We start from the raw sequence: 15,356 nt of genomic DNA on the forward strand, positions 1-15,356 counted from the left end.
GTGCAACTACCAGAAATTGAGATACCACCAGAACCATTGAACGGCTTGCTCATCGGCACGGTTCCAGATTCAAACCTGTTCCTGAAGTCCATTCGCACATTCAATTCATGCTTCCAAATGACTTCGTCCGGAGCAACAGAAATAGTTCACAATACTGCGGCAAATGGTCAACAATTCCATTCTACGTTCAAAATCAAAGGCCAAGTATACCACAAAGTAGGCTCATTGCTGCCAATGCCAAACGAACCACATACATTTTTACAAATCTACTTCATGGGCGCGGATGGTGAGGACATCAATCATGTGGATGCACGTTGCGGCTACAATAGCCTCAATTCGGCGAACTGGACGCCCTGTTGAATGAGCACAATGAATTATTGAAATTCTTCAAAGCACACATGCACGAATTGCAAAGAGACAATCACGCTATTGTCATCAATCCTGATAAAACACCAGCTGGAGAGCACGTACGTCAATTCAATGCGACTGTTGTTGACGACATTGCTGAAATCATAGTTGGCGACCGCACATCGACGCGAGAAATCGTGATTCGAAGAAGAAACAATAATCTGGAGTTCATCGCTGACACACACCGTTCATAGGACGCTCTCCGATATCCGCTAATTTTCTGGAAGGGACAAGACGGATATTGCATAAACATTAAACAACGAGATCCTGTCACAGATAATTCATTCATTATGAACATCATTACTCATTTTGAATTGAGAAAATGAATGGTTGATGTTTTTTTTTGTTTTTATCGGCGGTCATCGTCTACAGTGCTCCATTCCTCTTTCTGTCATAGATCCCATCCCCATACACTTACGATACATTCGTTATTTTTTATTTAACAACCAAAATATTCACTAGAAATAATTTATATGGCAGAACAACGTTTGCCGGGTCAGCTAGTATATATATATATATCAACTAGAAAAAATCTTTCAAAATATATATGACGACGGATATGACTTGAACCCACATCTACCGGATTCATGCCAATGCGTTTTAGTAATTTAGCCTCTAACCAGTAATCACAATTAAATTTACTAAACGTATTGTCATCTTGAAGCGCTTTACAAATTACGTTTATTGGTTTCTGTGACTTAAATCAAAATACCAATTACCTTAATTACAATTTCTTAAGCACTTCAAGGTCTAGATAAATTCGTCGTAATTAGATAGGATGATCTTGGCTCAATTGATTTAGCACTTTGGCGAAAATCCAGTGACTTCGAGTACGATTCCTAGTGTGGGCACAATACATGTATGTGATTTCCTCAAAACTATTCATGTGATCCTAATAAGATCATATGGGCCTCCACAGAGTAGAGGTTTGTATTATTAACGGATTTTTGTTTTCCGAGAAGTGTATGTTGGTCACTTGGTCAACCTAGTTGGTCCATAATCTGACACATACTCAAATTGAAAAACAATATGTGTACTTGCCAGACCCAGGATTTGAACCTGGGACCCACGACGTTATAGGCCGACGCTTAGCCGCGCGACCGTCATGGGTGTAATTCACTATAATACTGCAATATTCATTCCCTACAGTACCACTGTCATTGGCCTTTTTTAGTGTTCAAAAATAATAAGTATAACCTCTGCATATATCAGAAGTAGGAATGATTAAAATGTCATAAATTCTTATCAATTTAATACTTTATTGTCAAGATTTTAATGTTTGACTACTTGCCTTTATTTGAACGCACTTTTTTCATGCCAATAATTATTATTGTATCAATGTCATTAAGATATTGTCATTAAGATAATGTTGTTTTCCGTGTAAATAAGTACGTTTAATCCCTGTTATAAATTCTAGAACAACGCGTCATTTTATAAAAATATCTAAATATAGATACATACTAAAATATTATACTACCTAATTCCTAATAGAGCCGTGCTACTTGGGACAATATATTTTTAGTTTTGGTGTTTAAAAGACACAGGTTGACAATTTTGATAAATATGACGATATTAAAGGACGTTGGGGGAAAACTTGTCCTGAACATAAAATGAGACAAAAAATCCAGCGTTGCAAACTTATCGTTTTTCTTTCCAGATTTAGCATTTATGAATAAGCAGCTTACAAAATGTGTGCATATGGCGTTAAAACAACGTGACACCGTAAAATCATCATGCCGCAAAAAAAGGAAGGTCAGACAGGACTCTATCCTGGTAACCCTAGCATGGCGGGTCGACCAATTAAGTGATAAACAGACACCACGAAGTTGCTCTAATAGCAAAAAAGTTCCCTGCGATGCTATGTCATTTTAAGCAATGCTCCGCAACCTTTTCTCACCCACGGCACACTAAAGGTCTTCCCAGAATTCCGCGGCACACCACACGTAAAACAATTTATACCCCACAACATGGACCCCAGCCCAGAATACTGGGCGCCCCGCCCCTCCTACCTATTGCTAAGGTTAAAGCCAGTGTGATACTTTAAAATAGCGCTTTTCAAATGGTGTTCGAGGTAAAATTAATCGTATTGATTCTATTTTTAGCAATTTTTTGTATTTATTAATACATCTTCTTAAATTTTATGGTTAGTTCTCGGGTTAATAATAATTATTTGACTAGTATTGACACAATAATAATAAACTGTATTCCACAATCGTATGTGTTAAAATATAAATGCCAGCGAAGTAAATCAGCGCCAAAGGCGACTTTTTTTTCTATTAGATCAAATTTGTAATTTGTGTTTATCTTGTCTGCTTAACCTGCCACGCCGTCCCCCCTGAGTTTGGGCCTCCAGGCTATAGCCAAATGCACCAAAATTACATTACATCAAAGAGATTGGAGTCTTTCAATCTCTTTGCATTACATACTTATTTGATAAATAATAATGTCTATACATAACACACGACGAAGAACCAAATGTACATATTCCCATGTATTGTATTATCAATAAAATAACTTAAACGTAAAAGTTTTTAGCTTTAGTTTGGTAGCCTTGTCAGAAATACGAGGGTATTCTTTATTAACGGAAATCCAGAAAATAGCATAAGCGCTTCTATAGAATTTTTGACATAGGTTGCAAAATGGTTTCGAATCCAGTCGTAAAGATTGTATGAAAGTAATGATGAAATTTCTTTTGAAGCAAAGTTAAATTTAAGTTGAGACGGATCCAAAATTAATTGCTTGTTTTCATTTGTAGTATGGTAGGTCCTTTCGTACATTTGTAGAGATCCTTGCCTTCTTCTGATTTATCAGATCACGTCAATATATTTTCATTCTGACCTTGCATTGTTTTATTAAGTTCATGCAGGTGCTCAAATATATTACTAGCCATGTACGTAAATTTGGCTATTAAGTAAGTATTGTCTAATATACAAAATTATTTTTGTTTTTGTTTTGAACCAATACTCCTCGATACACCTAGCATCGTCTCGCGGCACACCGGTTGCGGAGCACTGATTTAAAGTATATTAACATTTTAAGAAATTTGATTGTATGATTCAATAATTTAGTGTGATGCCAGGATTGATATAATTAAATGGTAATTCACGTGTAGAATTATATTTTATACTTAAGAATTATGATGACTTATATTTTTGAAATGCTAGTTTGTGGCACTAGTATGTATGACAGAATAGTGTTGAATTATTTTTTTAAAAATACGTGACTGATATTCTAATTAACATAATATTATTTATATTTTGTTGTATGTGTATACATTAGTTAAGATAATCAACGTTTTTTCAATATTTTGTGTACGGATCATAAAGTCACCTGAGTAGCAAATTGTCAAAAAAATCACATTCACCTCCTTTTACGTGGGTAAATGAACTTGTCGAATTATTATACCACGAAAAAAACCCACCTAACCTGGATTTGCTTTACTAAAAAATATTCTTTATGTAGGTAAGTATATGAGTTACCTTACTAAATAGTAAATAATATGGTATTGTGTCCATTATTTCTTACCATACTATATCTATTAATTGTTATTTATTACAACAACAATCGTCATTATTTAGTCTATTTGGGCAAAACAAAAAGCTGATATCACATACTTACTACTTTATTAAAAAAAAATTAAATGCGGAGGTTGGATTTTTTGCTTTTACAGAATGTTAAAAATTATTACTTTTCATCATAACACGGCTACATAGGTACAGATTGAGAGTAGTTGTCCAGTTTTTATAAAAAAGAAAAATTAATAGTTCATATTATCAATTTATTTTCTCCTAGATTTAGAGAATTCAAAATCGGACTTTACCTATAAAACTCATTTATATTTGTACATAATACAAAAAAATGATTATAAGTTTTATTAATTTTGAAAATAATTACATAAGGAAAAAAATGAATAAAAGATAACAAGTATTTTGTCTTCACCAATCCTGAGATCGACAATACGATCCCGAAATCCTATGATTGAAAATTCTGTCCGGGATCACAATCTCTTATTACAAATTTTTTTTGGAGTTCAGTATTATAGTTAACCATTCTAGATGATTATTTGATAAATTAATTTATTTGAATGTAAGTTCCCAAACCTAAACCACCTACGATGGCCGCGTGGCTTAAGCGCCGGTCTATCGTGTCGAGGGTACACATAATGTTTTTCAATTTGTGTATGAGTCAGAGTATGGACCTAATAGAGTTGAGCAAGTGGCTGACATCCATTTCTCGTAAAAATAAAATCTGTTAATACAAACCTACACTCTGTGGAGGTCTATATGATCCTATTAGGATCGGACATGGTCGGAAAAAAAGTTATTGTTATCTGCAGTAACCATTGTTGTGTAAGCGTAGTGCCTGACAATGCCGAAAAGCGAAACCCGGGTCGAAAAAACTACTAAAATGGAAAAGTACAAAACTTTAATTAACTATTTCTTTTATTCATCGAATAATTCACAAGTTTTAAAGAATGTATCATTCTAATTATTAACCATACATAATTTTGAAAACACTCTTGAGAAAATATAGCCAATAGAAAAAATCTTTGCTCATAAGCGCTCTCCAAATTGAGTTACGGTATTATGTATGTTCAATAATTAGAATGGTACATTCTTGAAATCTTGTGAATTATTCGTTGAATAAAAGACATGGTTAATTAAAATTATCAAGTTCAAGTAAGTTACAACAAAATATATTGGAGTGATCCGTGACGTCGGTTAGCAATTAAAGTAATAAATACTTTAATTTAGAATACAAAAATCGATCGCCTACCGTAACTCAATCTGAAGAGAGCTTATGAGCAGGTATTAAAAAGGCCAATAGTTAAAATTTGTCGCAATTAAGCATGGCAGTCATAGCATAGTGGTAATGCACAGGGCGTGATACCCAAGAGACGGAGGTTCGATTCCTGCCGGGTGTCTTACTTTTTTCAAAAAAGATTTTTTCTATTTCTATATGAGTGTTTTCAAAATTATGTATGTACAAAACTTTAATCAATTAGAATGCAAAAAATATCGTTAATCTGCAAGTATTGTCACAGTGATGACTCGTATAAGTAGACATGTCACGTAGGTACTGCTTAGAAACGGTACGTTCCAAGGGGTGGAAAATTAAAGAAATATCGTGAATATTATAAATAGGATTAGTATAGGATTCGTGGAAACTTTTTTGTGTAAGACGCTCATTGCCTAATACAATTATTTTAAAAGTGTGCTAATTTTTAGATACCCGAGAAAAAGCTTATAATATTTTTCATATCTGTTCAATATAAATAAAATTAAACACTAAAAAGAGTTAGGTTTATTTAAGGGCGACACTTTGCCTAGGGACATCACTGGCGTAGAATATAATTTATGGTGAAACAAATAATTTTATTATAGATACTATTAGGAAACGACATTTTATGCCATTTTTTGCACAGGAACAAACTCTCTATATCGATACCTCACTCATAGTTCAATAGGGAAACTATTCAAAAAAACTTCAATGATAATGATGTTTGAAGTTTTTGCACAAATTCATTTCAATTTTAAAGCCTTTATTTTTTAAATAAATGTGTTTTTTACATTTTTCTTAGCTCGTATTCTTATTTATCCGGTGGTTCTTTGTCCGGTACAAATCTTGCAATCGATTTTTAATTAACTTCCAGACTAGCTAGACATTTAGAATATATCAGAACCAGCGCTCGAAATGGAAAAGTTTACGAACCGGAGCGCTCGACAAATTTTATGAAGATATTTACATAGTTATCGTATGTGTATTTTATAAAAATAAGAGATTTTCTATTCTATGGCCTATCTACCTCAGACGGTCAACATATTATTTCCACGAGACGGAGCGATAATTTTACAAATTTCACGACCCGGAACGGCGGTCCGGTGTGTTCCGTTCCATTTCGTGCCTTGGTCAGAACACGATGCCATTGCATTTTTTTAATACTTTTAGCCATCTTTAAGTAGAATTGAATTCATTTTCAGTTAATTCTGTTTTGTATGAAAAGTTATTTCGACACCATTATTGATTGCTATGGGTCTGGGGTCCTAGCAACTAAATTATTAATATATACGTGCGTTACTATGGAAATCAATACGACATTTCAGTATTATTTCTATCAAGTACATTTTTTTTTTTGATCGTTTAAGCTAGTCAAGTCAAGTTTATATGATTTAATTAACAGAAAATTTTAAAACGTTGTATATAAAAAGTTCTTTTTATCTTGTAATTATGTTTTATTTAGTCTAAATAAATTTAGCAATGCCCTATGAAAATTTATAATTTAACAAATAATTAACCCAGACATTTATACAGGGCTCGAAATGGAGCGGAGCGCACCGGAGCGCCGTTCCAGTTTATGAAATCCCCAAAATTATCGCTCCGTTTCGTGGGAAAAATAATTTGACCATCTGAGCTTATTTATGCCATATAAGAAAAAATCTAACATATTTAGTTTTATAAAATATACATAAAATTAGATAACTGTGTTAATATTTTCAGAAAACTATTGAGCGCTCCGGTTCGTAAAATTTTTGAATTAGTGATTAAGCCCAGAAAGAGTTATTCGATTGTTTGACATTTTTTTTTAAATAAAATTTCTTTCTACTTCGAATGGAATTATTAACTCAAAACCTTTAAATATTGAGTTGTTTTCCTATAGAACTACGGTATCAACTAATTTATAAAAGCCATTAGGATTGAAAAGGGTAGGCTTAACGGAAGACGAGGACCCCACAAAAGTAAGGAAATACTTATATAATATTTAAAAAAATGTGACTTACCGTGTTTTTTAATACCCTTGCTACCACAACCTTATGATACAACTATCTGTGAGAAACAGGTAACAGTTTGATTTAAATGAATCTTTAAGTATTGTCACTGCAGTGATTTTTATCTAAACACAATATCATAATCTTCTGATAAGACAAAAACGGGCATTTCCAAACAGTGTATGCAGTGGCGGTTCTACCTTAGGGGCTGAAGGGGATGGTACCCGGTAATAATTAAATGAAAATTATCAGCGGTTTCTTCTAACTATCCGATATATTTATTGTATTACAAGTAAATCGATATAACGTAGCAATTAATTAAATATGTAGGTACCTACCTAAATTCATTTTATATTTTGTGAATGTATAAAAAAGTAAGTAAATTATTTTTATTATTTCTATGCCAATCCCATCTTTATTGCCACCGATAGGACACGACTTGTGTCCTAACAATAAAATCAACGGCCAACGGCGGTAATTTCGCCAACCATCCCGATCTCATACGAACCTGCAGTATTAATATTTGAATGTGATGTGTACAATCATATTATACGTATATTAAGCTTGAAATCTTTGTGTGCGTTGAGTAAATACTGCGGTGGATACTTTTGAAACATAATGTGAGTATTAATAATGCGTGAACATCCAGTCACCCTGTTTATCTGAACAATAATATTATACATATCTAATAATATTAGGTAATATTTCAGTTTTGTATTGTTTTAATGCAGAAATGTATTTTTTTTAATAAGGGAATAATAAATTTATTTGTGTTATGGAATACATACTGGTTCGTAATATCTAATTCCACCATGTGAAAAATGCTAGAGCCGCCACTGAGTGTATGTATCGCAAATGAAATCAGAACAAAAAATATACCTTGTTGATAACTTTTTCACAAGTCATTCATAATTTCTTTATATTATATAGTTTGATATTTTTTCCGTGCCCTCTTGTCCCATGTTCATTTGCATTTAATTCATCTTTACCAAGATGGAAATTGTTCAGTTAGCAATCGTCAGGTTGTTCTCGTCTCGTATCCAGTGGTATTGTCAAGTCGGCCTAGACGAGGGCTGTGATTACTCGATTTATTTCATTTCTCGAAATTAAGAAAAATTATTTTCACGAGAATTCGACATTAGTGTTTGTGACAAGGGATCCTAGATAAAAAATCAATAATCCACAATTTCAAAAGCATCACCGCCAATAATACAGGTGTCATTATCATCTGTGGCACTGTGGAGAACTGGGATGTATTTTGTTTTTCTTTTGTTTATCCGGAGACCCATGTTTGTAGCAGTTGACTTTTCGGAAATGAATGCCCGTTCGAGGGCTTCTGAGGACCAGCCAATGACATCAATATCGTCAGCATAATAATATGCCAATAACTGTTTTGATTTATGGAATATTATGCCATTGGCTTTCAATTCATCATGGGTAATCTTTTCAAGGGTCACGTTAAATAGAAAGCAGGCAAGAGCGTGTCTAAGACCGTTTATTGTAAGTAGAGGTGACGATAGTGTATTTTGGACCCGCACTTGATTCGACCCAGAAATGGAGGAACATAATCAACTGCACATCAATGTAATTAACTCTCCCAACCACCTTGTATGAAAAAGTAAGGGCATAGTTATTTAAAACATCGTGAGTCCGACTTATATAAAAAATATATTCAGTGAGATTCTATTGGAAAAACCAGTGTCGTCGTCTTGTGGGTTTTATTAATCGTATATATTATATAACATACATGTCCATCTTTAATTAGGCGGTGATTTACTACCACCCATTGTCTTTTTTCAATAAGTTAACGTATTATATCTGTTTGTTGATTGATTGTTTAGTTTTACAGCCGATTTTTTACATTATTACTTGCTGAAACATTATTTTACGCCTCACATTAATTAAAACATGGCATCATTATACCGACCCTTCGAAATGAATACTTTACACTCCTATAAAGAACGGTCAAAAATGGAACTACGAACTACCGTATGGATGCCATTTTGAAAAAGTCATTCGGATTCTGTCCAGTTGCGAGTCTTGATTGGGTAGTTTTCGACTGTGGCTCCCCCATCCATTCTTTTTTGTAGGTCTGTATAAATGAGTAAAAAGTCTGACAGTTGAAATATTATATGTTATATTTATATGTTGAAATACTTACTTCAAAAATAGATGCCATTCATTATTACAAAAAACACCAATTTCCCACTCGTCGTAAAAATGATTGTTGAAAACTCTTTGTCTCCTTTGTGGTACGCATTGTACTCTTCGTGAAAATATTCTCCTAACATGCAAAGACCCAAGATTCACATACCTATACTCTTTCTCTCACTCATGCAGCAGGCCATGAGTGATGCAATATGAATCACGTGATACAATGAGGTCAGATGGGATTCCTCATAGTTAATTTTAAAATGACGTAAGTTGGTTAAAACAAAGGAAAAATAATAGTTTCGGTCAATGCTTCCTCATCAAAACCTCAATGAAATTATTAAGATATTATATTACAACTGACTGCTTAAATAAATACACCAATACACACACCCCTTTTTCATTTCTACGGTGCGATCGACCAAAATCCACCCCGCGATCGACGCATTGGACATGCCAGCGCATCTATTCTATACACAAGGCTGTTATCGATGGCTATCGGCGGCTATCAAGGGTAGTTTAACATATTTATATATTGAGGTATTTGTTGTTTAGAATTATTAATAACATGTCTTTGCTTTTTCGTACAAGTTGGTTGTTAGTGATTTTTGAACAATCACAAACACACAGGCTTTGAGAAAAACACATAAATATTGTGTCCTCACCGGGAAACGAACCCAGAACTCTCGGGTAGACGGCCAGCGCTTTGCGCACTGCACCACGAGAACCACTATATTTGTTAATTATTACAATAAGTTAGCCGTCTAAACTGTCTATCTCGCTCTAAAGACTAACATAGCCAAGAGAGGTGCTGTTTAAACATAGCACTTATTGACACTTCTTGTTTTATTGTAACAATTAACTCCTCAATACATAAATATGATAAACTACCCTCAATAGCCGCCGATAGCGGTCTTATGTATAGAATAGATGCGCCGGCCTATAGGCCTATAATTTCGCACACGGTCTTCGTAGAGTAACCAAATTTGGAGGACACATTTGATTGTTTCTGTCTGTGTATTTCATTTTCTAAAATTATGCATTAGCTGTACATATGGGAACTATGGCTACGGTGGAAAATTAAATTTAAAATTATTATTTGTATTTTATAATTTATTATCATTATGAGAAAAACTCTTAAGGCTATATATACCTCAGTTTAGGCATGGTCTAAAAAGATCGTGGCTAGGCGATGCGTGGAATTTGCTAATGACGCGTGCCAAACGAAATATAATTTGTCATATAAATCCAAGATGCGTCCATTTAATGTTCTGTTTATTGTTCTATTAGTAACAATAATAATATATTCATTGACGTGTTTTCTTTCTCAAGTAAATTGGTAATGTTTTTAGTCATCTTAATACGATTTAAGAATTAATACCCCCGTCGCCATCACGAAACAAATTGACGTGTTCGCACCTCGTCGTTCGTTCTCCGATTGCCAGCGAGTCCAAAATTTCGTCGCACCTATAGTTGAAAATTATTTGCCGTTTCACGTTGAATGGGAAATTTAATTAATAGGTGATTGCTCGACACAATGTTTTTTCCAGAAATAATCAGAAAAGCACTTTCATATCTACGTGTTTTTGATCATAAATTCTTATCTTTGGCGTGAGCGATTAAAATGATGTCAAATAATTCTAGCTTATCTTTTACTTGACATAGTACATATAGGCTTAACATAATCCAGGGATTACAATTCATCTGTATAATATATTATGTATTGTCTGACTAAATGATTGAATTTATTTCGAAACGTCATTCAACTTACTATTGAAATAATGCAATTTCACCGGGAAATTACTGTATTTTGTGACCCAACGGACCTGACAGCCTGCAGAAATTAAATTAAAAATTCCGGCTGGCAACAAACATAAATGTAATAAAAACAAAAGAAAAGGTTTTTGCGGTATATTATACGATTTGTCATTTTATTTTTTTCTTGTTTTTAAGTTAATTTGCCAGTTTACTTGGTTTTTATAAGAACATAGACAGAGTTATTGCTAAAATTGTATGGACAAAGTTTGGTCATCGCTAAAATATTGTATGTCACGTTTGTTTTATTGGTACAATATGAGTTAAAAAATGCAATCGTGTTAATTTTCAAGGAAATCTGGTGTAATATTTTAGTTTTTCTATAGTAAGTTTTAAGCTATTAGAGATGTCCAAAAACGCTAGATTTAACGCCAGATGCAAATTTCGCAAGCTGCGTAAGATCTGGAAATAAAAACGCTGGTCGCTACAGACCATCCTTCTAATATTACTGGAAGGCATTTCGGTATAATTTGAGAAATATTTCCTAGATTTGTGCAAAAGCATATTTTTAAAGTTTTGGTAACACAAACAATGAACTATCCAAACCAAGCGCCCCGCACCACACTCGGTCTTAATCAAGCGTATCACGAAGCCCTACGTTTGTATGTGAAGCTTCAGCACTGTTTTACACCTGATAATTTCTCAGGAGCAGATATCCACTGAATTTACTGATTGACAAAATTTAATAAAGATTTTGGTAAGTATAATTTAATCATTTTAAACAGGTTTGAGGCCCGATTTTTATTCCCCATTCTGACGAATCGATTGCGTCATCTGCACCAAACAAAACGGCCACTGCATAAACCGTCATCTTTAGCTCCATAATATTATGACCTTAAGATACGGGTAGTTTAATGATACTTTTGGTAGCATTGTGATTGATTTATACTAAAGTAAACATACAATAATATTGACAACTGGAATGGATAAACAATGTCGAGTTTGGGAAGCGAAAATGTGTAATAATTTCCCCCATACAAATGTTATTCTCTCTATGGGTTTATTTTATACCAATACTTCAGTAAAACATAACGTGAACTTTATCTATTATAATAGAAATTCGTATATTTCTAATTGTAAGTCACAGAAAAATCCTGATTTAAATTTTGTTAGTACCTACGTAGTATATAAATATAATAAATCTGATAAGAAATCTTTTAATTTGTCTTATCTATCTAATTTGTCTTGTTCCAAGTATTGTAACTCACACTGCACCTAAATAATTCTAAAAAAATGCTTAATATCTGTACTTAAGCAAATACTAATTCAAACAGAACTATGCGTAGTAATGGAGCGCTAAGATTTATTTATAATATTTAATATGACGTACTAAAAAAACAACATTTTGGGTAAATGTTGTAATGTAACAATGTAAATTGTACGTAAAACATTTCACCGTAGCACAGTTCGCCGTGGGCTTTCTATCGGAAAGAGATGACCGTATAGGTACTATACGGTCTCCAATTTTATTAGATTCAATATGAACATTAATTCAATTTTCATAACTGATTTTAACAAAATTCATGAATCCATGAATGAAAACCTAACCTAAACTAACCCAACAAATAATCCAGTATATCGCCTATTTTCAAAATTTGTTTGCTGTTGGCTTCCTGTAAAGTGTAAACCGACAAGAACCGCGTTTTATTTAGACATGAATAATTTTATGACAGTACTATACGACCCAAAGAGGTTGGACGGTCTTTAATATACGGCCATATATTTCCAATACAACATTTCGCCGTGAATTGTGATACGGCGAACTGAATACGTACAAATTTCCGGACACGTATTTCAAGCATTGCTTCTGGAAGTGTCCACTCCTAAAATACGTAGTATCTTAACGGCGCACATGCTCGTCGTAGGTCAAAATTGAGTTTTTATTGTATTTTCAAACCATGATCCTGGACACCCCTTAAACGTTGTAGATAATCTATTTATATAATTTTGAAGCCTTATTATCCCTCATATTTATTTTAAACATTTGATGACTGCATAAAGTATTTTTGTTACATAAAATAGTATTCTTTTAAACCTCTCGCTCTAATGTTTTAGAATATAGTCATATTTCGGTACTTTAACTGTGCAGTGGTGTTAAGATTTTTTACATTTATTAATTTTTAAACGCATTTATAAAACCATTAGTATAATTTGTGACGAGATAATTCTTGTAAAATATTCACGATAAAAAATTATATTGATAATCTCTGTGATCCCAAATTTGACAAGAATTAGGCATTTTATTATTCGAAATTCGGCAAGATTAACACATTTGAAGATAATTCTAAAGATACTCATTATAAGCTATGTTTTTGACCATTCAAGTGTGATAAACATCCTACGAATAATAATTGCTTTATAATAATTATTGACCTAAGAATAAGGTAGTGTTTTTTTGAAATACGCCATTTCTTTTGTCATTTCCCAGTGGTTAAGCTACAACGTACGGCCGTAGCCATAAATTGACAAACTATAATTAAAGTAGGGAGTAAAATTATGTTAACGCGCGTGTTTGAACTTGCACCTAACCGATTTTGTTTATTTTTTTTTAAACCGTACATGTTCAAACACGCGCGTCAATATCATTTTACTTTTATTTATTTTTTATTTTATTACAAAAATTATATAAACAGATTATCTACAACGTTTAAGGGGTGTCCAGGATCATGGTTTGAAATTACAATAAAAACTCAATTTTGACCTACGACGAGCATGTCCCCCCTTGTTCTGATTCTCAATTTTAAGTCCTGGCTACATAGTATTATCCTCAATCAGATAAAAACCGATATTACCTTCTCGACCCGGAATTTCAGTTATAATCCCAGTCCAGTTATCAGCATAACTAGAAAATGCTTCAACTTAACTTCAATAAACCATTATTTAACCATTTACATCACTGCAAGTTAGAGTATAACTTTGCACTTTTTACTATACTGATAAGCCTCTTTGCCTGATTATCTCGCATTAAAGTATATAAAATGATATTCACTTCTATTAATCTATGTAGTAATAAATAAATAAAGCAATAATATAATATGTAATTTTAATATTTTTAGAATGTATTACACCATTTTCATCCAAGAGCTGAAGTGTAAAGCTATGAAGTGGCAACTCTACCTTTCTTCCTCTAGATGCCTTTATGGATACCTAGCATTTACTATCAAGGTTTCTTTACGGACTTTGGCACACTAACTATTCTACTTGATGCTAATTCCAACGAAACTTGTGTCAATTAGGTAACTATTTCTTTTATTCAACGTATAATTCACAAGATTTAAGAATGTAATATTCTAATTATTGAACATACATAATTATGAAAACACTCATGAGAAAATATACCCAATAGAAAAAATCTTTTTCGAAAAAAGTAAGACACCCGGCTGGAATCGAACCAGCGTCTCTTGGGTTTCGCGCCCTGTTCATTACCGCTATGCTACGACTGCCATGCTTAATTGCGACAAATTTTAACTATTGGCCTTATTAATACCTCTTCATAAGCGATCTCTAAATTGAGTTACGGTAGGCAATCGATGTTTGTATTCTAAATTAAAGTACTTATTACTTTAATTACTAACCGACGTCACGGATCTTTCTGTTGCAACTTACTTGAACTTGCTAATAATTTTTAATTAACTATTTCGTTTATTCAACGAATAATTCACAAGATTTAAGAATGTAATATTCTAATTATTGAACATACATAATTCTGAAAACATTCATCAGTAAGAAGATCATATTGTGTGGCACAACATTTGATGGAAGCCATAATGGATCGAAGTTTCTCTCTATTCTCTTGAATAAATTTCTCGTGAGCAATATTATTTAAACTCTGACGCACGCTTGTTTGTTTTCCAGTTATAACTCTCAACTAGTTTTCAGATTGTATCATTGCTTCAGTATGCCTCTGGGTGCATGAATGAGATTTTGCCGATTCATTAAATGTATTGTATTATAAGCATGGTTTATTTAAGTATGATAAATATAATAAACTATCCTCAATAGCCGCCGATAGCAGCCTTGTGTATAGAATAGATGCTTTTACGTCCGAGACGGCGCGGCATTCGGATAAGTCCCATAATTTGATATTATTATAATATTATATTCTATTTCTAGAATTTCTTTGTCTAATTTAGGTAGGTACCTATGTGTTTTAAAGGTTGTTCCAGATTATGTATTGTGTTTTGAATTTTTAAATATTCTGTAATGTTTATTAAA

The 15,356-nt window shown here is 33.0% G+C and overlaps 1 protein-coding gene across 1 annotated transcript in view; it reads right to left on the reverse strand.

The window, feature by feature from the left end:
- The window catches only part of LOC147079054 (membrane alanyl aminopeptidase-like), a 59,292-nt gene that overhangs the window by 21,070 nt on the left and 22,866 nt on the right, over positions 1 to 15,356 (reverse strand). Inside the window, exon 12 of the mRNA XM_085955775.1 lies at positions 7,188 to 7,217. Within this exon, the coding sequence (XP_085811901.1) occupies positions 7,188 to 7,217 (30 nt within the window). The remainder of the gene's footprint in view (positions 1 to 7,187; positions 7,218 to 15,356) is intronic.

Source organism: Rhyacophila brunnea, unplaced genomic scaffold, assembly GCF_057557595.1.
Source record: "Rhyacophila brunnea isolate RB1 unplaced genomic scaffold, BYU_Rbru_1.0 scaffold_10, whole genome shotgun sequence".
NCBI lineage: Eukaryota > Metazoa > Arthropoda > Insecta > Trichoptera > Rhyacophilidae > Rhyacophila > Rhyacophila brunnea.